Source organism: Podarcis pityusensis, assembly GCF_964106645.2.
Source record: "Podarcis pityusensis genome assembly, chromosome: Z".
In the NCBI taxonomy this organism is placed as follows: Eukaryota; Metazoa; Chordata; class Lepidosauria; order Squamata; family Lacertidae; genus Podarcis; species Podarcis pityusensis.
This window is the reverse complement of record NC_138044.1, coordinates 14,343,176-14,365,674: the sequence shown is the minus strand read 5'-3', so window position 1 is coordinate 14,365,674 and position 22,499 is coordinate 14,343,176. Positions and strand designations below refer to the sequence as shown.

The 22,499-nt window shown below is 43.1% G+C and overlaps 2 protein-coding genes and 1 long non-coding RNA gene across 7 annotated transcripts in view; 2 read left to right on the top strand and 1 right to left on the bottom strand.

The window, feature by feature from the left end:
• Positions 1-22,499, top strand: part of LOC308468471 — a 253,966-nt gene that overhangs the window by 55,215 nt on the left and 176,252 nt on the right. The gene's annotated exons all lie outside the window — the stretch shown is intronic.
• On the bottom strand, positions 1,092-2,039 carry LOC308468447 (small ribosomal subunit protein uS5). The gene has a single exon (XM_080990667.1). It carries the CDS (start codon positions 2,022-2,024, stop codon positions 1,134-1,136), a length of 891 nt encoding a protein of 296 aa, XP_080846793.1. The 5' UTR covers positions 2,025-2,039; the 3' UTR covers positions 1,092-1,133.
• The window catches only part of MED27 (mediator complex subunit 27), a 175,656-nt gene continuing 172,731 nt past the window's right edge, over positions 19,575-22,499 (top strand). For 2 of the 5 annotated variants that reach the window (XM_080990653.1, XM_080990652.1), the window contains exons 1-2: positions 19,590-19,868; positions 21,827-21,971. In XM_080990653.1, the coding sequence (XP_080846779.1) occupies positions 19,663-19,868; positions 21,827-21,971 (351 nt within the window). In that variant the 5' untranslated portion in view covers positions 19,590-19,662. Of the gene's footprint in view, positions 19,869-21,826; positions 21,972-22,499 lie in introns of all 5 variants that reach the window. The other 3 variants (XM_080990651.1, XM_080990655.1, XR_013981653.1) reach the window with 3 other exon arrangements.

Here is a 22,499-nt window from a genome sequence, read left to right as displayed (position 1 = left end):
ATTTTAAAAGATAGAAGAAAAGGCTTGAGAATAGATTAGATACTGAGATCTGGAAAGTATATTGTAACATAGAAAATTAAAAGATTTTATTGGACATTTGTGAAAAGGTATGGTGGTGAAGAAGAGTGAGGGAAAAAGGAAGTTTATATAATATATAGATCAAATGTTTCCTCTAGAAGTTCATCATTGGTTCTTCAACAAAAGACAGGGCTTGTCCCCACTTCCACTTGTCCCGTGTCTAGAAAGCATGTGTCCAAGCGGTTTTCCACTTGACCAACACTTTCTACACATGTTCAGGTGGTTTTCCCCTTGCCCCGCTTTCCCAGGGAAAACCTGCTCTTTGGTGCTAAATCAGAGGAAATGGGACTCCAGAGAAAACCAGAATTGCCATTAGCTCTGATTGACTGCTAAAGAGCAGTTTTCCCTGGGTGAATGCAGCAGGACAAGAGGAAGTGTGAATAAGCCTGTAAAAAATTGCTTTATGCCCAGGTCAGACTATTTTTCCAACTAGACTGGATCCCACACATTTGTAGGCTATGGCTTGTCTTGCCAAAGTGTGGCTCATGTGAACATCTGAATCTAGCCCAGCATACTAATCATGGTTTGCTTTCTGGCAAAAAACCACAAAGTCAAGCAATGGTTTGTTGCTAGCTTACTAATCAAGGTGTTTTTTTAAAAAAACTATGCTTTGGCAATATGTCCAAACCCAACAGCCATGATTAAATATATTTTGCTTGGCCACCTCATCCAAGATATTCATGAAGCTACAGAGGCACAATTTAAGAGTGGCTGAAAGATGAAACCACTAGCATTTCCTGTTAGCAATTGCAACTGCAGAGCTTGGGACACTTTGGATTAAATCATACAAAGCAAGACCCAGCGATCTTGTTTGTATGGGACTCAGTAGCGATATAAGTCCAAGAGCTCATTACATAACAAGTTGAATGACTACAAGTTATGCAGTAATTTGGTAAAATAAACATACGTCATTGAAGCCATTCCCACTCCCATTCATTGGCTGCTGTTTGCGGGGATGGGAGGAAATGCAATGACATCACATCACATTTCTTTTTCTTTTTTTTTTTTTTTGGTTTAAAAATCACTCTTGGTCACTTTATTTTAAAGTACACCTTTTAGGTAGTTGCCACAGCAGCTGCTTGAGTCCTCTGCACAGACACTCTGGTAGCATGAGTCTTTGCAAGATGATCAGTGAACTCCTGATAAGGTGACTTGGTGAACACAGTCTCTTTCCACAGATCAGGGGTAAGGTAACTATAGGTCTTTGAGATGGCATCAAAGGTGGCCTTGGCAAAGTTGCCCAAGGTGGCAGTGCAGCCCCTCGCTGATGTGTAACAGTCGTCAATACCAGCCATCATCAGCAATTTCTTGGGAACTGGGGCAGACACAATTCCAGTACCACGTGGTGCAGGGATGAGACGCACAAGTACGGAGCCACACCGACCTGTTACCTTGCAAGGTACAGTGTGCGGCTTGCCGATCTTGTTCCCCCAGTAGCCTCTTCTCACGGGCACAATGGACAGCTTCGCAAGAATGATGGCCCCACGGATCGCGGTGGCAACTTCCTTGGAGCACTTGACCCCAAGACCAACGTGACCGTTGTAGTCACCAATCGCCACAAAGGCCTTGAACCTGGTGCGCTGACCAGCCCGGGTTTGTTTCTGAACAGGCATGATCTTCAAAACCTCATCCTTCAGGGATGAGCCCAGGAAAAAGTCAATGATTTCAGACTCCTTGATTGGAAGGGAGAAAAGATAAATCTCCTCCAGAGACTTGATTTTCATGTCCTTTACTAGGCGACCAAGTTTGGTGACTGGAATCCATTCTTTGTCTTCAGCTTTGCCCCGAGCTCCACGCCCTCGGCCACGTCCCCTGCCACGGCCTCTCCCACGCCCTCGGCCTCCACTGCCAAAGCCTCCTCGGAAGCCTCCCCTGGCAGCAGCTCCTCCACCTGCAGCTGCTCCAGCTCCCCCTGCCCCTCCCGCAGCACCGGCGTCGTCCGCCATTTGGTGTTCTCGACTAGCACATCACATTTCTTTTAAGAAAAAACTACCCGACAGCATGAGGAGGATGGATATATTGACTGCAGCCATCCACCAAGTCCCAGTAACATGCTGTCTGCCCCTTTGAACCTATTTAAGGAGAGTTGCTTCACACCTGAGAACTAGTGGGTTATATTCAAGTTCTGCTCATAGCTGACCCACTGAAATTAAGAAATCTAAGTTAGCCATAACCAGTAATGTCAATGGGTCTATTCTGACTAGAACCAGCACTGGTTATCACCCATAGGAATAATTTCCACCACTCCTTCTAATAGTGAACTTGGATGGCAAATGCCAGCAGCAGTACTGCTTAAGTTCAGCTACTGAGAAATAGTGTTTGCAGAAGTACAAAAAAATATATAAGCAAACAATGTTCAGGAGCAACCTCTCCCAACCAACTCTCCCAAAACAGCCCAATGAAGACTAAACCTTTTCAGTAGCCAAGGAATGTAGTACAGCAGCTGGAAAAGAAAAACAGAACATTAGCTCATCAGAACACATTCTCACTGGTTTCTCCAAAGCAGGGTGAAGTAATGTGTATTTTTAAACACCCGTTTCCTAAGTAACTCTTTAATAAGGCACACACAATTACCATTCTTTAAATAATATTAGTGATTGTTATGCTAATATAAAATGGGCGGGGGGAGGGAGAATAGAATGCCCAGGACCAGTCATGTCAGTGAGAGGCATCTGGCTCCTTAGGCTCAGGCAGAAAGTGACTGCAAGGGTCTGGGTTCTGGCCCTATAGGACTTGGTGCTCTGGGATGTTCCTCTGAAGGATCCTGTCCAACAGCCTTAAGTGCAGTGGTCTCTTGATCTCCAGCAGTCAGCTCAGTCCTGAACCAGAGCCAGATCCTGATCTGTTGCCTCTGCAGCTTCTGGTTCTGAGTCTGGATCCCTGCTAGATTCAAGAGTCATGGCACATTTTTAGTATTTTCCTTTTAATTCAAATAGAAAAATCTCTGTTAAAACTTAAATGACAACACTATAAAGTTAGTAGGGTTTCAAAGCCAAATCAGTTTCTAGTTAGTTTTATGATCTCAAATATTATTTAAAGGTTGGTAATGTGACTGGCTCACTAGTTACTTAGGAAACAGACATTTTTGAAAAATACAGAACACTTCAGGTTGCTGTGGGGTAGCCAGTAAAAATGTGTTCTGATGAGCTAATGCTCCTAACTTATACAAGACTGGATGAACACTTTGCTACTTTGCTACTTGGTGCCTTGCTAGAGAGGAGGCGGAGGGTGAGTAGTTTTCTGGGCAAGCTCCAAGAAGATATTCAGCTACAGGCTGAAATTAAGCTCAACATTTGATATGCTAAGATAAACAGTATTTAACACTCCAGGTCAGATGTGGTGTTAGGGAGAAGTGCTAAAGGGAGTGGGGCGGGGGAGACTGTAGCAGTCTCTGCATGCTTCTAGTTTTGTTGCCCATGTGGTCTGTGAAGCACACTGATGTCTCAGGATCAGTTACTTTAGACACTCCAACAATGCCCACTTTTAGGAATGGAGGTCCTTAGCTTAGTAGTAGAGCGCATGCTCTATATGCAGAAGCCAGTCAAGTTTTGTTTACCCAGATATGTAGAATGCTGGTGGGTATTTTTATCTGCTTTTAGTTTATCACTGATCTTTTAAAATATGTTTTAATAGTTGCTTATAATAGTTTTTACCAATCTTTTTATTGTTCTAATCTTTTTGTAAACCACTTTGAGTTTTTAAACAATCAAGCAACATATACATTTTATGAAATAAGTAAATGTGTGTCTGAGTGAAGAATGCATTGAGATACACTGAACCCAGAACTCACAAAGATAGGTTAGCCTCAATGCTATGGTAACTCCAGGATAGACTACTGTAATGTGTTCGACATGGGGCTGTCTTTGAAAATGGATTGGAAGCCATAGCTGATTCAGAATAAGATAGGTAGATGAATAACTGTGGCCAGAAGTTGTGGTGATATTAAAGGTAAATGGACCCCTGACCATTAGGTCCAGTCGTGGCTGACTCTGAGGTTGCAGCGCTCATCTCGCTTTATTGGCCAAGGGAGCCAACGTACAGCTTCCGGGTCATGTGGCCAGCATGACTAAGCCGCTTCTGGTGAACCAGAGCAGCGCACGGAAACGCCGTTTACCTTCCTGCCGGAGCGGTACCTATTTATCTACTTGCACTTTGACGTGCTTTCAAACTGCTAGTTGGCAGGAGCAGGGACCGAGCAATGGGAGCTCACTCCGTCGCGGGGATTCGAAACGCCGACCTTCTGATCAGCAAGTCCTAGGCTCTGTGGTTTAACCCACAGCGCCACCCGCGTCCCTCGTGGTGATTTTACACTGGTCTTAAACAAATAAGCAACCCCTCTCTCTCTACAAACATCCTGCTTGATAATTTTCTAGTCCCTAGTAAACATTATTTTCCCCATCAGGCAAATGCAGCACCTGAAAGCAGTATGCCATGAGGCTTGCTTGTATCTTGTATTTCAGAGTGCATGTGCCAAGAGGTGTAAGCACAGGTGCTCTCTTTAGTTCGGTGACCACAGTTACTCTGTGTGCATCCTGCATTATGAGGATCCACACACAGGAATGTTTGCTTAGGCCTCCAAGAATTACAAGCATCCATCTTCTAGCTTCTGACCCACTCTGCTTTGAGATATGACAATCAAAACAAGCCATACAAATGCATTGAGATGTTGCTTGACGATCAGGTGGCTTCAGTGGTGAGGAGTGCCTTCCATCAGCTTTGGCTGGTGGCATAGCTATACCTCTATTTGGACAGGGATAGCCTAACCTCTGTTGTCTATGGTCTGGTAACTTCTAAGTTAGATTACTGCAACACATTATACACAGGGCTGCCTCTGAAAATGATTCAGAAATGTCAGCTGGTGCAGAATTTGGCCAGGTTGCTCAATGTGGCACAACGGTTTAAGCATATTGCATCAGTCCTGGTCCAACTGCACTGACTGCCAATTAGGTTCTGGGCCCAATTCAAAGAGCTGGTTTTGACCTATAAAGTTTTAAATGGCTCAGTGTCACAATACCTCAAGAACTGCCCAATACCTCTCCCTATGTAAGCGACCTGGACTCTGCAATCATTCTCTGAGGTCTTTCTTTGTGTGCCTTCTCCAGGAGAAGTCTGGAGGGTGGCAACATAAGAGCAGGCCTATTTGGCAGTGGCTCCCCATTAGTAGAATGCTCTCTCCTGGGAGGTTCATCTGGTGCCTTCATTATACATCTTTAGGCATCAGATGAAACCACTCCTCTTCAACCAGGTCTTTGGTTGATTAATAGTCTACAGCCTTTTAAATGTGCTTGTGGGAAGGGGGTATTGTTTTGTTTTAACTATTTATTTTGTGTTTTTACTCTGCATTTTTATCTTGTGAACCGCCCTGAAATCTCCGGATGAAGGGTGATATATTTAATTAATATTTTAATTAATAAGAAGAATACCAGGCTGTTGGGCCTCATCATCCACTCATGCACAAGAAGAACACTGGTATTTTCAGCTGTGAAATTTTGGGCATGCTAATGAGCTGTGGTGTATTAGAATACAAAGAGGTTAGCACCATCCGCATTCCTTTTTTTATACACTACCTACTGGTTCCAGTTTTGTAGTAGCTGAATTTCTGCAAACAGTGTAGGCTAGACACACAATCAATATGAGAAAAGATAAATCGCTACAACTGGCTGCGAATTCTACTGTCACTAACAGGACAATGAAAAATGCTTGCTACTTGAATACACTACATTGTGATCCTTAAATCTTTCGACAGACGAGACATCAATATCAAATGCTAAATAATCTCTAGATAGTAAAAAATAATTCCCCACACCCCACCACCACCCATGGAAGATGGATGCAGCCTTTCTATTTCTCTAATCATTCCATACTGAAGAGGGGAATTAGCTCTAAGAATCCAAGTTCAAGGTGATCAGATGCCAACATACGTTTTCTCTATGCTTAAATTACTACATATATATTTCAACCAATTAAAGGGAGTATACAGTGCAGTCCAAATTCTGCTTTTCAGGTGTATCATCAGCATCACAGCTATTCCAGTAAACTGAGAGATGTCTGTGATACAGCAACAGTGAAGTAAACAAAAACTTGGTTCTTACTTTCCCTCTGGGGGTCAATGCATCTTCCTGAATGGGACACTAATGCCAAAGATAGGCAGTCTCAGTTTGTGAAATAGTTTTGACATTTTCCAAGAATTCCTAACTAGGCAGAGTAACACCTAACATGTTCCAATTGTCAGGACCCCTTTTATTAACTGCAAGACACAGGGGTGAGGAACCTACAGTTCTCCAAACATTGTTGGACTGCAACTGACATCATCCTTGACCACTGACCATGCTGGCAGGAATTATGGGAGTTGGAGAACAACACCTGGAGGTCATCATGTTTCCCAATTCTGTTTGACAGCAGCCAGCTGGGACCATAAGTGGTTTGTGGCCTAGCCTAAGCTAAGTTGAAGCAACACAATTTTTTGTTTGTTTCTATAAAGCAGGGAAATGATATGGGGGAGAAGGACATAATATACTTCCTACCAGTAGTGTGTGGTCAGTGGACTAGGAAAATTAACACCCTAACACCCTAAGCTTGGTGCCTCCTTCCCAAAGTCCAGGAAGCTTCTGCCCAGCTTAGGGAGGAAGATGTGATGCTCCAACGGGGTCCAAGAGCTCTCCCGTCACCTTCCCAAAGCTCAGTCACTTGGTTTTGGGAAGGAGACAGCAAGGCTCCAGCTTCCTATCAGAGGCCTGGGGCCTCCTTCCCAAAGTCTGGGCTTAGGGAGGGAAGAGTGATGTCCACGCACGCAATGGCAGGACATCACAATGCCCCTCCTCACTCTCACAAGCTGGAACATCTGGCTCTAACTGTTCCCCTATGAAAAGTTTCACTGCACTCCACTGCTTTCTATACGTTATCATGTCTTCTCCCAAGGTGGACAGAATTGGGTGGAGAGCCACAGCCAGCTCTTTACTGATCCACATGGATGAAGGTTCAGTGAGGGACTGAGCTCCCCAGATGCAAATGAATAGGAGAAGAGAGGAAGGGAAAGCTTGAGGTACCTTATCATCTCTCTCCTAACTGGGGATAGGGAAGAAATGTGATTCAATCTGCATTTAAAGGTGAACCTGTCAAATTTGCACTTTTCAAAGCAATGAGTCCAGAGAGTGGCACTGCCTACCATCTCCCCCATTCTCCTCAGACTCAGGATTGCCCTTGTAGAACACAGCAGGGAGAAGGATCGGGGCAAAACTACCTCTTTCATTGACTACCTCTTTCACTGACTCTACCTCTGCCTGGCTATAGCTCAATCTACTGTTATTCTCCCTGCCTTCCACCCCACCAGGCCCAATAGATATCAGTCACCAGTGACCCTGCCCCAGCCCTGTTTAGGTAAGCTGTATCAATGCTGGTCTTGGGAGGAGCATTCTGCAATCCTCCATGGCATCCTCTGGACAATTGGCAAGGAGTGTGTTCCCCAACACTTTTGACTGACTTGCAAGCTATGCCTTTTACTGGAAACAAAGGACTTGGCCACTGTTAAGTGCTCAACTGATTGATGTAACATAATATGCATGGGCTACTTCTTAAAACAACTGGCAACATCAACTGGGTCAAAATGTAGGAAAACAATTAAACAAACTTTTAGCCAGAGCTGGCCACATAGTTCACTGTTCCTTTAAAAAAAAAAAAAAAAAGCTATCCACATGCTTCCCAGAAGGCTACCAGGAAGGCAAGAACCCTCCTCTTTCTTTTGTCCCCAGCATCAGGTGTTCTGAGGTACTGTTATGTACTGAAGTTCTCACCCTGGGCCAGCAGGGGGATACTGTAGATAGTTATGCAAATAAGGGATCAAAAGTGACATTCAGTGATTGGATAGTTCTAGAAAATTGTTACAGTTACGTTGTACTGGAGGTCTATATAAGCATGCTGACTGAACCCTTCAGTTCAGTTCTGTTCTGGCCTGTGAATAAACAAGAGCTGTTTGAAGAATCGCTGTGTTGTCTGATATGTTCACCCACAACTTAACAGGTACGATGTCTCTGATCATGGGAGCATAGCTGTCATGGCTAACAGCCACTGGCAGATCTAATCTCAGTGGAGGCTGATCTATTATGGGAAACCGGCACTGTCCCACCAGCCTCAGTCAATCGTCAGCCAGACTCCAACTGCCTGCCTGCTTACAGTGGTACCTCGGGTTAAGAACTTAATTTGTTCTGGAGGTCCGTTCTTAACCTGAAACTGTTCTTAACCTAAGGTACCACTTTAGCTAATGGGGCCTCCTGCTGCCGCCGCACAATTTCTGTTCTCATCCTGAAGCAAAGTTCTTCACCCAAGGTAATATTTCTGGGTTAGTGGAGTCTGTAACCTGAAGCGTCTGTAACCTGAAACGTATGTAACCTGAGGTACCACTGTACTTACAATGAGTCCATGAAGTGGCACTGCCTGTTATTTGCTCTGGCTCCACCTACTATAGGTCTTCCTGCTTTCTACCCCACCAGTCCCAGGTAGACCAGCCACCACTGCCTCCCTACATGTACGTTGCTGTTAATGTTTTGCTCTTGCTCTATCTTTCTTTCTACAGCTGAATCTAACCTACTTGTGTGACAGCTGCTTTTGAAAATATGCAGAAAAGAGAGTGAGAGAACCTCCCCCCCAAATTTTACAAAATGTAAATACGTATTTTTATATATTTTAAAAATAAAATGCATTGGCGCAGATTTTCAAATCAATTGCTATGTGAATGCAGAGAGAGAACATGATTCAGAGGCTCAGTTCAGTTTAAAGAAAGAAGCACATATGTCTTGGAGCAGGCAACAACATTTGGGCTGAAGGGAGAGAGAGAAAAGCAGAAGCATTAAAAAAAGATGTTGAGTGGACTGACTGCAGTTTGGATTTATATCCAAACCATCTGTGAATTTGGTTTCTCTCTCTCTCTCTCTCTCTCTCTCTCTCTCTCATCTTCAAATGTCTTCACAACTCAGTTTTCAAGCAATTATTCAGACTCTAAAATAACAATATATTCCTCTCATTTGGATCTACACCAGATTCTTCACTTGATCCCAAAGTCTTAAGAATTGGTTTTTTTTTTAAAAAACCCTCATGGTGCAGCTGATCATATTGCTTTTCAAAATGAATATGAAATAGAGCCAGCAGCCAATTATTTCTGCTGATAAAAAATGGACAAATATTTGGGGACAGAGTGTTACGTACATAAAAAAAACCAAAACAAGTATTTCTTGGAAATGTTTTTTTTCTCTCTCTTCCCTTTGTATTTTTGACTCACACATTTTTCATGTAATTTAGTACTGTATGAGTGTTAAGGTGCTAGGCTGACAGCAATGCAGAATGAAGTCTTTTATTATGATGTTGAGCAAGCCCAGCTGCAGAAGCTGTGGTCTTTCCTACATTAACTTAAACATGACCTAAAAAAGGATGATGGGGTTCAGGTTCATAGTGCTGAAATATGGGCCTCTTAATCCAAACATCATCAAATTCACTTATTTGTAAATATTTGTGTCATTTATTTAACCTCTCTCTCCCCTACATCTGAGTAGCTTTCACATTTTTAAACACAATGTGTGAAAGTACAGTGAGGTCCAAGTAAGATGCAACCATTAAATGTGTTTTTGCATTTGACCTGCACTTTTTAAAAAATGCAAATAGCAAATAGTGAAGGGGAAGCATGGGTAATGATTATCAGGTTTGCACCCTTTCTTTTGAAATTGCTTATGAGGGATGCTCTTCCAATGCAAACAGTAGCTTCCCAAAAGTGATATCCCCCTTCCTTGCCTGCTGTGATCCTGATACTTATCAACACCCACTCAAGAGGCTGCAGTTGATTATCTTTTTTAAGCACTGTACACATTAACTGCTATTTAACAGCACACATGCTCTGTGGAGAATTGGCAGGGGCTATTTAACCCTTCCCCCTCCTGCTATTTTTCAAGCACTCCCCAAGTGGATTTTCCATTTACTCGGGGGTAGGCAACCTAAGGCCCGGGGGCCAGATCTGGCCCAATTGCCTTATTAATTCTTTATTATGTAGTTTTTCTGCCCAGCCCTTCCTCCAAGCACCGGGTGACTCACAATATAGACTCTACAACAGAATAAGATATAAAAATATACAAGAGAATAAACAAAAATATTAAACACAAATCAGCAATAGTACATAACCAGAATAATCTTCTCCAGAGTCAGCATCAACTTAAGAACCCAAAGGATAAATAGATATGTTTTTAACTTAAATGTGGAAGTCAGCTGAATGTTACTCAAGAGGACGTTTCACAAATGAGGTGCTGCCGCTAAGGATAGCTTGCCAGCAACACTGGCTGGTGGAACCCCAAGCAGGGTCCCTTCCAATTGACCATAGAACTTGTTAAGTTGTGGGCGAACATATCAGACAACACAGTGATTCTTCAAACAGCTCTTCTTTATTCAGATGCCAGAACAGAACTAACTGAGGAGCTCAGTCAGCCTGCTTATATAGAGCTCCAGAACAATGGTAACTGTTGCAACTTTCTAAAACTATCCAATCACAGAACGTTACTTTCGATCCTTCATTTGCATAACTATCTACAGTATCCCCCTGCTGGCCCAGGGTGAGAACATCAGTACATAACAGAACTCTCTCCAATTGACCATAGGACTCAGTATTGGGGAAGGGACTTCTTCAAGTACCTGGGTTCTACTAAGCCATTTAGAGCTTTATGCATTAAAATCAGCATGTTAAGTGGGTTTGCTAGCTCACTAGCAGCCAGTGCAATGCTTTCAGAAATGACTGTTGCTGGCAAACTGAGATGAAGTTCAGCATAATTGGAAGAAGCAACAGAGGCACTTCAGCCATACAATTCTTTAAGGAAATGGTGCTATATAAATAATAAAGTTTCTTATTCCTCGATGCAGCAGACAGTGCTACAGAACCAAAGAAACATAAGACTGCTTAATACATCCAAAGAATCAGAAGGGAATTTTCATTTCCCCCCCTTTGCTGAAAATACCAAATATCACTTTAAGGTTGCTGTTAGTTTTTTAAAAATGATTTCCCTATAGCAACTTCACAAACACTTAAATGTGTTAGCCTTCTTCTCTAAAACAGATAGTACAAAGTTTAAATGCTCTTTTGACAGCTTTGACAATCCCAGAAGGTATTGTTATCATTTGCCATTGTGACTAAACGCTAACGTTCTGGAGGGATCGTAACATAAATTAATTGAATGAATAACACACATTTTTAAATGGGGGGGGGGGAGCTATCCTAACTGCATTGTTCGATTTTATACTTAATATAAGAAAATACCTTTTATTTATTAAATTTACCTGAAGGCTGCTCCAGAATTTTCAGACTGCCAGAATATACGACAAATCAGTGCTAGTGCGTGAGGGGAAATTATGGGCCTTGCAGTGGAAATACAGGTTCAGCTTACTGCAGGATCTCCCTGTGCCTTGAATACAAAAAGGTTAAGTTAAGCAGTTACACATGTTAAGTGGTGTCCTGAAAATATGCATGAGCTTAGACTATTGTGACATAGGTCTTGGCAGATGTGAAACAGATTTAGAGAGTCAGCAAATACTGAATGCCTCTGCAATAATGTACAAGAGATATTCAACTTATAATGAGCCCAGTAGAGCTAACGTCCCAATTTGGAGCCCTGAAGAGGATATGCAGCACCTGCCACTGTCTCACCATGTTTCATTAGCATTTTGGAGACCATTCTCTTGCCTAGAAAGATCCCTGTGCTTTTAATGGTGGCAGAAGCAGCAGAAATTCAACAGGAGCAGGTTTTTCCTAGCATGCTGAATCTGATGTATTATGCAGATTTCAAAGATGGAAAAGCCAGGGGGATGGGGGGCAGAAAGTTGCCAACTAGATTATAAATCAACATTCAATCAGTACCAAAGCAATGCTTCTGTCATAACATAAGCTCTCCAAGAGAGTGCCTTGTTCCAGTATCATTTCCAGCTATAACACTTCCAATCTCTGCCCCAACTTTTTGCTTTACAAGACAGAAGCTCTATTTTGAGTTGGGTTTTGTAGTATTTTAAACTCTGGGCCACAACTTCCTCCATTAAAAGTGTTCCCCCTCCCTTTGGGACCATCTGAACTAATGTGAACATTGAACTAATGCCTTATATGCAGAATCAAAGCAATAGTGCAGTATACTTTATTGTTGAGTAAGGCGAATGCACATTTTAAAATTGTGGCACTCCAGTTTTTGCTAGACTGTAGGTCCAGTAGTCCCTGATCACTGGCCACGTTGGCTGGGAGCTGAGAATCTATCTGGAGGACCACATATTCCCCACCATTGTAATCTAGATCTAGACCAATACTCTGATCACTACACTACACTACACTGGCTCTCTCCATGCATAATGGATCCTCTGCAATATAAAGAATATGTGATTAAGAACAAAAGCATCTGCATTCTGAACATCCATTTTTATGTTCTCCAGCTGTTAATACTGGGAGTTCTAAGCAGTAGGGTGCCTTCTACTTGAATTCTCCAAGATTGGGTAATAGCTGTACTGTACTTTAAATTTGTTACTGCCTAAATGTTAAGTGTTTAGCAATGTAAATATAAGAGGGGAAATATAAGCACATAAAAGCCCCAAATTTACACACACTTAATGAAAAACAAAAACTCACTGCTTCCTTTTCTCGCAAGTTGAAGTGTGAGCAAACTTTATTAAACACATGTTTACAGCTATAGAGCGTTTGAGGCGTTATAAGCCACCAGGCTTCAACCAGGACAGAAACAGTCCCTGGTCCCTTCTGGCTGGCACTGAGCCTGCTGTCTTCTGTGGCCACGATCCCTGGGCCCATAACCATTCTCAGGAGGTCCTACACATGAGTAGGAATCCAGTAGTGACACATGCCCGACTGGCATGTTCTCTCCCTCCTGGTCAGTCCTTCGGGAGATTCAAAAGCTTTCTCCAGCCCAAACATCACAGCGACTGATGCCAAGACGCATCAGCACACTTCAGGATCAGCAAAGTATAGGCAGTCAGTGTTCAGACTCAGTGGTGCAGCTTTTTGGCTAAACTATGTTTATTTACATATACAAACTCAGAGCATCTTAGCTCAGCTCCTTCCTCTTCAGCATCAGACAGCAAAGAGAAAGAACAAAAGGACAAACGTCCTACATCACGGAAACACAGTAATATAAACATCCTGTCTCCATCACTTCCCACGATGTGGAATGAAAACATACACCGTCATGTGATATAAACAATCCCATGACTGCAACATGGGGAATGAATCCTAACATCCCTGTCCTAGATTACTATGTAAGAAAACACATAGAAGTACCATAAAGAAGTATGAAATTGTGCACCAATTAAAGCCACAAAGTAGAACATTGTTGTTGTTGTTGTTCCAAAGGCAGTTCCCGTGACAAAATACAATAAAATACTGTATGCTTAACTGCAGCTTTGTAGCTCTTATTGGTTGCATTCATATGTGCACAAGTCGCAGCCGGTCCACTCCCCCTCTTTTCTTCCCAAGGAAAAAAGGCAGGGTATAAATAAATACATAATAATAATAATTTGAGTTTTATTTAACCATGGCTTACTGTTTTGTCAGTTAAACAAGTCAGCTTCATTAACTCAAGGTTTGACTTTGGCTTGTTTTGAAAATGAGCATAGCAAGTGTTAAACCAGTGTTTCTCAAACTTTTTCCTCTGGGCCACACTTTCAGAATAAAAATTTGCTTGTGCCACACAATTTTTTTTATTGATAACAAATATATTGGAAAACAAAAAGAAACAACTCCTAGCAGTAGACCACAACTACTTTATAGTATGGTCATGGGGCATCCAGAAAGAATAAAACAATGCAGCTAGATAAAAACATGAATCATTCGCAAAATATAATTATAAACGAACCTCTTATATATGTGACCTTAAAAATGTATACAAACACAATGAGAGGTGTGAGTTTGCTTTTGCTGGGTAATCTCATTTATATTAGGTCTAATTTGAGATGAACTCTCATCTCCTCATCAATACAAAGAAGCAGGGGTGGAACTGTAATTTATTTCACCAGGGATCCAGTTTGGCATACCAGACGTCCCCGGATTTGCAAATCTGTCCCCGGACAAATTCCGTCCCCGGAATGTCCCCGGAAAACGTGGCAGTGGCAGCCTCAGCAGCCCGGAGCCAGCCTGGTAGTGCAGTTGGCTCTGGCTGGCTTCAGGAGCTGCTCACTGCCGTGACACCCGGCATTTTTCCTCGCTGCAAGTCCCCATATGATGTGTATTGTGCGAAACACATCATATGGGGACTTCTGGAGAGGAAAAATCGTGGGCGCCATGGCAGCGGGCAGCGAGCAGCTCCTGAAGCCAGCCAAAGCCAACTGCCCTACCAGGCTGGCTCTGGGCTGCTGAGGCTGCCGCTGCCACTGCCGAAGGGGAACCGGGGACATCTGGCGGTACAGATCTCCTGCCCCCTTCCCTCTTTGTTCTGACTGATCGGGGGACGGTCGGGAGTCTTGGGCGGCTGTTGCCCAGTTTTTTAAAAAACTCTGTGCATTTATGTTTCACAGGGTGCGAAAGAAGGGCTTTGCACCTTGCCTGGCAGGGAAACCACGCGCCCTCCTGAGCAACAGCTGCCTGCCCGTGACTCCCAAGCCTCTCCCAAACAAAGGGGGAAGGGCTCAGGAGATCGGGGAAGGCTTGGGAGTCACGGGCGGGCAGTGTGCCGTCGCCCAGTGTGTTTTTTTAAACTCTGTGCATTTATGTTTCACAGGGTGCAAAAGAAGGGCTTTGTACCTTTAAACAAAATGCTTGTGTGCTTGGGCCCAGGGTCTTTTGCCTCACCATCCCCACTACTAACTCCCTGTTGCTACTCAGCTTCAAAAAAAAAAAAAAAAAAGTGTCCCCGGATTCATTGAAAAAAATCTGGTAACCATAGTTTGGCATCTCCATGGACATTTGCATACACACGTAGACTGGGAACCTCTATGGCGCCCCTCTGGAGGCTTCACTCAAGGCAAAAAAGCCCGGCTAGCCCCACCCCCCACCCCCTAGCTATGACACTGCAAAGAAACCTTTCTCTTTTCTGATCTTTCATATTTGTCACTTTGAAATCTTTGTTCACAACAATATGTCATGGAGAACTGTAGAATAGACAATACTGTTCAAACTGTGATTCTGGATTTCAACTAGGATTGTCCTCAGTATCACTTGATGCTCTCGCTCTCATTTTGAAAAGATATCTATCTATATTCTCCAAATCATTTTTTAAAAATATACCATACTATTCTACACTGAAATGTTTAAATGGACTTGAATCTTCACTCACTTGCCATCCCCTCCTGTCCTGGCACACCAATGCCACACCCTTTGAGAACCACTATGTTAAACCATGATCCCTAGTTTCTACAAAACAGGTAACAATGGTTATGTATAAAAAAAAGGTTAAAGTCCTCCTCCCAGCCACGCAGGAGAGGGAAGTGTGCAACCAGAAGGCTCACTGCAGCTCTTGCATAAACCATGGTTTATCATGAGGTGCAAATGTCTGCCATTCTGCAAAGTGATTCATGTTGAACTCTCCAAAGAAAGCAACCAGCAGTGTCTCTACTAACTCACCAAGTTTATCAGTACAGAACCTGCAGGTCTGGTGCTGGTTAAACCAGTGCAAGCTCCACAATGGATCTTAGACAACACATAGACAAAGTTACAACACATAGACAAACCCTGAGTATCTATGAATTCTAAATGTGGGAAGCCTTACATCACAAGACAACAGATGGAGTAAAGACAGCCTGGTTCCCCAGGGCATTATGTAAAACAGACGATGAGTGTCAGCACTTTATTCCCACACAATGTTTTAAGTATTATGTGTAGAGCATAGAAGAAAAGGGAATAAAGCCATTCTCCAGGAAAATGGTCTAAAAATAAATACAGTGCAAAGAAGTTATGTGGACAAAATTAGCACATCCTAAGGATAGCTTTGTGTTTCTGCAGAATTTATAAGTGGAAAAACATGAGGAAAAATTGCTGGAGCACTCATATCTTCTCATTCTCTTGTTGAGAACATGAGGCTGTGTGTGTTATGGCTGACTGAGAGAGCTGGAAAAGTTATTATAATGTATGGTGGTGGGAGTGAACAATCATTACCTGAACTCCTATCTGCTCAAAGGGATGTATTGAGGAAGTCATGAGTAGGATTGTGCTGTAAACCTACCATTGGAGCGGGGTCAGTGATTAGTGCAGAGCTCACAAGAAATATGGTTAAAAGATGGTGAAAAGATTTCCAAGGTCTCAAAAATAAATAAATGTTCATAAGTGCACAAGGTAAACACACATACGTAAGTATATAAACTACATGTCTGAAAAAGTACAGGTGAGCAATCCTGAAGCCATCTTGGCTCTCCTAAAGACTCTATGTTTCCTCTGCAGAAGGAAATATCTTGGAGAAATCTTTCCCAGTAGTTCTATGCAAATGCAAATGCTACAAATCCTATTGTTAACGGAGAAATCTGAGGGCTCCCTTGGACAAAAAACAAGGACACCAGCCAGGAATATCAGAGCAAAACATCAGCCAGTAGGCTTTGTCTTTATTGAAGACTGTTGCTACAGGGCTCCCACCTGCCACAAGGTGGAACAAGATGGAAGCCCCAAACAAAAGAGAACCCAAACTTTTATTAGTTGCTAATCCCTATGTTACACCCCCCCAAACTACATCACTAATATATCATGGTTACATCATGAAAGGGGAGGTCTGGTGGCAGTAATCTGAGCAGCCTGGACCCTGCCCCATGGTTCTCCTTGCCCTCCACCAAACACCCAACAAGTTTAACAAAATAGATGTTTACATTTCCTTGTTTCCCAGCCAAGTTACTGTAATCACACCCTTTTGTCTTCATCTGGGTTATTTCTGGAATGGCTACGTGTCTGGCACTCAGGTATCAGGATGCCAGGAATTATCACTCAGGCAGAGGGGCTGCTGAGTAGCTGAGCTCACATGTCTATATGAATTTCTGAAGTTTTCCTAGTGAACCAGTACATAGATACATTTATCAGTGAATTGTTACATTTGGTATTGTGTAGCAAAGGCGCTTTGAATAGATAGGAAGAAACTATGATGAAGTGTTTTGTGGGGACAAATAACAAAAGTCACAAAAGTGATTGTGCTGATTTTGGTAGTGGGCTGCATGTGCATGATATCTGCTGGAGGGGCAACCCCCCCCCAACCAAACATAAATTCCTGCAACAGTTTCTTAATGGTGTATTTTGTATATGAATAGGGTGTGCCTGTGACTTGGATTCAAGCACTAAAGTACCCGTATTTTTCGCTCTATAACACGCACCCGACCATAACACGCAGGTAGATTTTAGAGGAGGAAAATCCGTAGGCATGCCACCCGTAGGCATTCCCTCCATAACACGAACAGACATTTCCCCTTACTTTCTAGGCGGAAAAAAGTGAGTGTTATGGTGCAAAAAATACGGTATTTATCATCTCAAAAGACTGGCTCAAACTAACCTGGTAATGCAATCAGTAATGCAAGAGAGACAAGCCACACTATCAAATTTCTGTTGTAGATCGCCTTTTTCTGTGATGTATGTATAATGCATTTTGGATGGTCTTTGGCTAAGGGGCTGGGCTAATACTTTCTAAAGTCTTCAAAAGTTCTTGCACACCTTTGTTCTGGGTCATTGAAAGGTGTGTGTGTGTGTGTGTGTGTGTGTGTGTATGTGTGTGAACTCTGTTGCAGCAGAAAAATAAAGATCTTCTTTGCTTTCACTGGATCCTGACTCCACTCAATTTTCCCTGACTGACACTGAATCCCTTGATGGAGAGCTGGACTGTAGAATAAGTAGTAGAATAAGTAGGGGCAGATGATTGCCTCTCACCCTATGCTACAGGGGAAAACTGCTGTCCTCCACATGTTGGACTCCAACTCCCATCAACTCTTGCCAGTCAGTGGTCAAGGACAATGGGAGCAGGAGTCAAAGAGCACCTGGAGGACCAGATTCCCCAGTACTCCTTTGGACAGCAAAGTATTTCAATGGCTGTGCAAGACAGTGTTCTCTTTCCATCATCCAAAGTGCATGCTGTTCATCTTTAATTTCATTTCTGGGATGGGGTTGGAGGAATGATGTGGTGACTGATATTGAATTTATTTTGGAGGTTGGGTGCAAAACAAATTGGGGCAAATTTATAGTAGTACTGATTTGGATGATCCAAGCTTGGACTTAACTGAATGATTTATTTGAGGTTATTTATTCTTAAGGAAATCAGCCCACTGGAGTGCTCACTGGAAGCACAGATCCTGAAGCTGAGACTCCAATACTTTGGCCACCTCATGAGAAGAGAAGACTCCCTGGAAAAGACCCTGATGTTGGGAAAGATGGAGGGCACAAGGATAAGGGGACGACAGAGGGTGAGATGGTTGGACAGTGTTCTTGAAGCTACCAGTTTGACCAAACTGTGGGAGGCAGTGGAAGACAGCAGTGCCTGGTGTGCTCTGGTCCATGGGGTCACAAAGAGTCGGACACGACTAAACAACAACAACATGGGAAATTAATTGCCTTGATTTTTAAACATGCAAATATCTGTCTAAATGTCTATAAAGAGATTATATGCAAATTTGTACCTCCTGTTGGGACCAGGACCTAGGCGAAAATGGTTCAAATCTCCACTCAGACATGAAGCCCACTGGATTACTTTGGGCCAGCCACTATCTATCAGGGCTTACCTACTTCACAAGGTTGTTGTGAGTACAAAATGGAGAAGATGAGAAGCATTTATGTTACCTTAAGCTCCTTAAGAGGAAAGAAGGGGGGGAAATGTATATCCTCTTTTTGGGCAATGAGTTACCATAAGTGACTATCTTGCCTCATTGGTGGTTTCAAGGAAGGAAAATGTTCTGTCTCTAATCTGCCATCTCTAGTGCCCAGATGTGGATGATGCATAAGATAAAACAATGGAAGCATTATTCATTGTGACTAGGAATTTTGAGGTCTTAGATATATGTTAAATGTTCATAAGTGTAACAACCAAGCACGTACATAGATCAGCACAGGAAGACCGACCTGAAACCATTTTGATTCCCAAACTGAGCAAATGTTTTCTCTGCAAGGTCAAAGGAAAATGGAAAAGCCTCCCCATTGTCTTTTCCTTCATAAATCCTGTCTTAAGGGCACATTTAAGATATGAATAGGTTGTGAGGCTGTGACCTGGCCCAGGAACTAAGTATTTGTCATTACAAAAGACTGGCCAGGCTCCCCAAGCAATCCAATCAAGTGACCATTAAACAGGTAACCTGGCAGACAGGAGGTAAACAAACCACTCAGATTTCAATCACACGCCTCTCTACCTCCTGAAAAACTTCTCTCTGACTACATCTCCCAGCTTGCTTTGTGGCTGAAGCGTCTTCTTGCCCTTTAGGATTCATTCTCCGCGCTTTTTGGGGGGAGGGAGGAGGGGACGTCTCCCAGGCTGCTTTGCGACAGCAGCGTCCCTCAGTCTCTTTTGCCCAAGTTCCGTGCACTACATCTCCCAGCCTGCTTTGCGGCGGCGGAGTACTCCTCCCCGAGCTCCTCTCGGTTTATCCTCGCGCTCCGGCTTTCCGACAGGAGGTTGCTGGCCAAAGATGGCGGATGGGGTGTTAAGCGCCGGGGTCAACCTGGAGGCTTTTGCCCAGGCTATCTCGGCTATCCAGGCGCTGCGCTCCAGCGTCACGCGCGTCTTCGATTGCCTCAAGGACGGCAGGCGCAACAAGGAGGCTTTGGAGGGCCGTGAGAAGAGCTTCGTCTCCATCTTCCAAGAGAGCCTCCACTCCGTCAGCCGAGACTTGGGGTGAGGAGGAAGGGAAAGAGGAAAAAGACCTGCCGAGGAGGAGGTTGCCCTGGGCGACACTCCCCCCTCCCTTCCTCCCGTTTCTGGGATGAGGAGATGGTGCCCACAAGGCTAGAAATGCTTGAGAAAAAGGCGACCCCCCAATTAGATATGGAATTCGATATGCAGTGAAATGCTAATTCGCTGTGACAACTGAACAGTGGAACTTCCACGTTCAGGAACAGTCTGTTTTATGAAGGCTATGTGGGTTTGGGCAAGCCTTAAGGGAGGGTTGCTGCTGCTGTTCGTTGAAGAGTTATGCCGTGGAAATCACCACGGGCAGGTTAATGCTGCTTCGTTCATAGCAAGCCACAAGGGAGAGTAGCTGCTGTTATTAATTGGATATGCCATGCTGTCTACAGTTTTGCAATGGAACCTCCATGTGCAGAGGCAATACTTTCTTCTGAATACAACTTGGTTTAAGGCAAGCCACAAAGGGTAGTGGTTGATATTTGGAGATGCTCTCCACACCTGTGCAGTGGAACTTCCACAGCAGGGATGGTCTACCTTCTGAAAGCTTTGTGGTCTTGGGCAAGGTTTGTTGTTGGAGATGCCATGCTTGCCACAGCTGCACAGTGTTCTGGAACCATACAGGTTCTGGGACCATCTCCCTTCTGAATTCTGTGCTGTTTGGACAAGCCACAGCAATGCTGTTGTTAACTGGATATGCCATGCTCTGCACAGCAAAACAGTGAAACCTCTAGGTCCAGAGGAGGTCTATCTTCTGGATGCTATATGGTTTGGGGCAAGCTAGAAGGGAGGATGGTTGTTAATTGTTGGATGTGTTGTGTTAAGAGGTTGGGGTGTTACTGTGACTGTCAGGTGCTGGGGAATGACCAGCAGACCCAGGGGCAGAAACTGAAAAAAGATAGGTTAATTGGAAAGAAAGAGGATTCTAACCAGAAGTGTAATGAAATGCCACATTCCCTGCTAGGCAGCCTTCTGAGGGCCACATGTCTGTGGTGGGTGGGTGGCTAGAGGCAAAAGTGGGTGGAGCAACAGGTATAAATGCTACTTTTGCACAGTAGGCTACTTTCTCAAACCATCTCTCTATCCTCCATCCACAAAAGCAGGAGGCATCAACTTAGTTCAGGAACACATTTCTCTTTTTTTGTAAATAAATTTTTATAGATTTTCTTTTCTTCTTTCCACAATGCATTCCAACTAGGCGAAAACACTGAGGGTATGAAGTATAAAGAGAGCTGGAGAATGCATCTACCTTTCTCCCCTGTCTGTACTGAAAGTCTTCAAACTTTTTAGATGCAGGGGATCCTATATTTGTCTCCTGTTAATCTGACAGTTTTGAGATAGCTTGGGTGAGGGTATGTGACCTGGTCAAGGGACCTGTACACCAGTTGTAAAAGAGTGGTTCTCCAGGGTCTCTGGCTCAGAGTCTCTCCCAGCACTATAACTTCCCAGTTTGTTTCTTTTTACTGGTGATGCATTATGACACTGATTCTCATACTTTTTCTCTGGGACAAACTTTCATAACAAAAAATTGCTTGTTCCACACCAAATTTTTTATTAATGAGAAATTCATTAGAAAACAAAAAGAAACAATTCCTAGAAGTGCTTGATTTAGAACACAAAACACAACTACTTTATAATATGAGCATGGGACATCCAGAAAGTATAAAACAATGCAGCTACATAAGAACATGAATCATTCCCAAAATATAATTATAAACAAACATATCCGATGCTCCTGCCACTGCAGCTACAATGAGCTTCCCAGTGCCTTCCCCTTGCCCCTCTTACTCTTGGTACCCAGCAGTGATGTGCAATGTTGAGAAGCCCAGTGAATGAAGCTGCCCTGCTTGTGCTACTACTGTGTAGTAAAATATGACAAAACCACATAAGAGTTAACAAAATATGCTGTGTTAAATACCATAATTTAATGGCTTTTCATTTTATTTTAGTGAACTGGAACGTCTAAGTAATCTTGTAGGCAAGCCATCGGAGAACCATCCTCTCCACAATAGTGGATTGTTGAGTTTAGATCCTGTTCAGGACAAAACACCCCTCTACAGCCAGCTGCTTCAGGCTTATAAATGGTCAAATAAGGTAAGAAATAAAAGAAGTGTATTAATGTTAATTGCTAGTCAAAGTTATGTTATATAGAGGGGTTTGAAATTCTTGGCTATTGCAGCTTTGCTATCTCAGCTGCCTCTTGCTTTGATGCAGAGAGAAGCAGCTCACTGTGCTATGGTGCAAGAGAAACTATAGTATGGCAGCTATATCTATACCCTGTCCTTGTTTTAAGAGGCTGCTAACAGAAGCTGATGATGGGGATGGGTTAAGCAAAATTGTATCCTCCATCCTCAACAAATTTGTGTGCACCTCTTCTACTCGTAAGTGTTTAAAAAGCTCATCCAAAAGCATAAGGAGGTGCTTTTTCAGTCCTTGACATCTTCTAAGAATTGATTGGAGTTATCTATCTGGTGACATTCATGTTTTAAACTGTGTACATGTTTAAATAAAATGCATGATTGATTTGTATAATACAAAACTTTGCTTGTTCTAATGAGTTCAACAGAGTTTTAAACTTTTAGAATTGTACAAGAAAATGCTATATAATATTTAGGTAGCTAC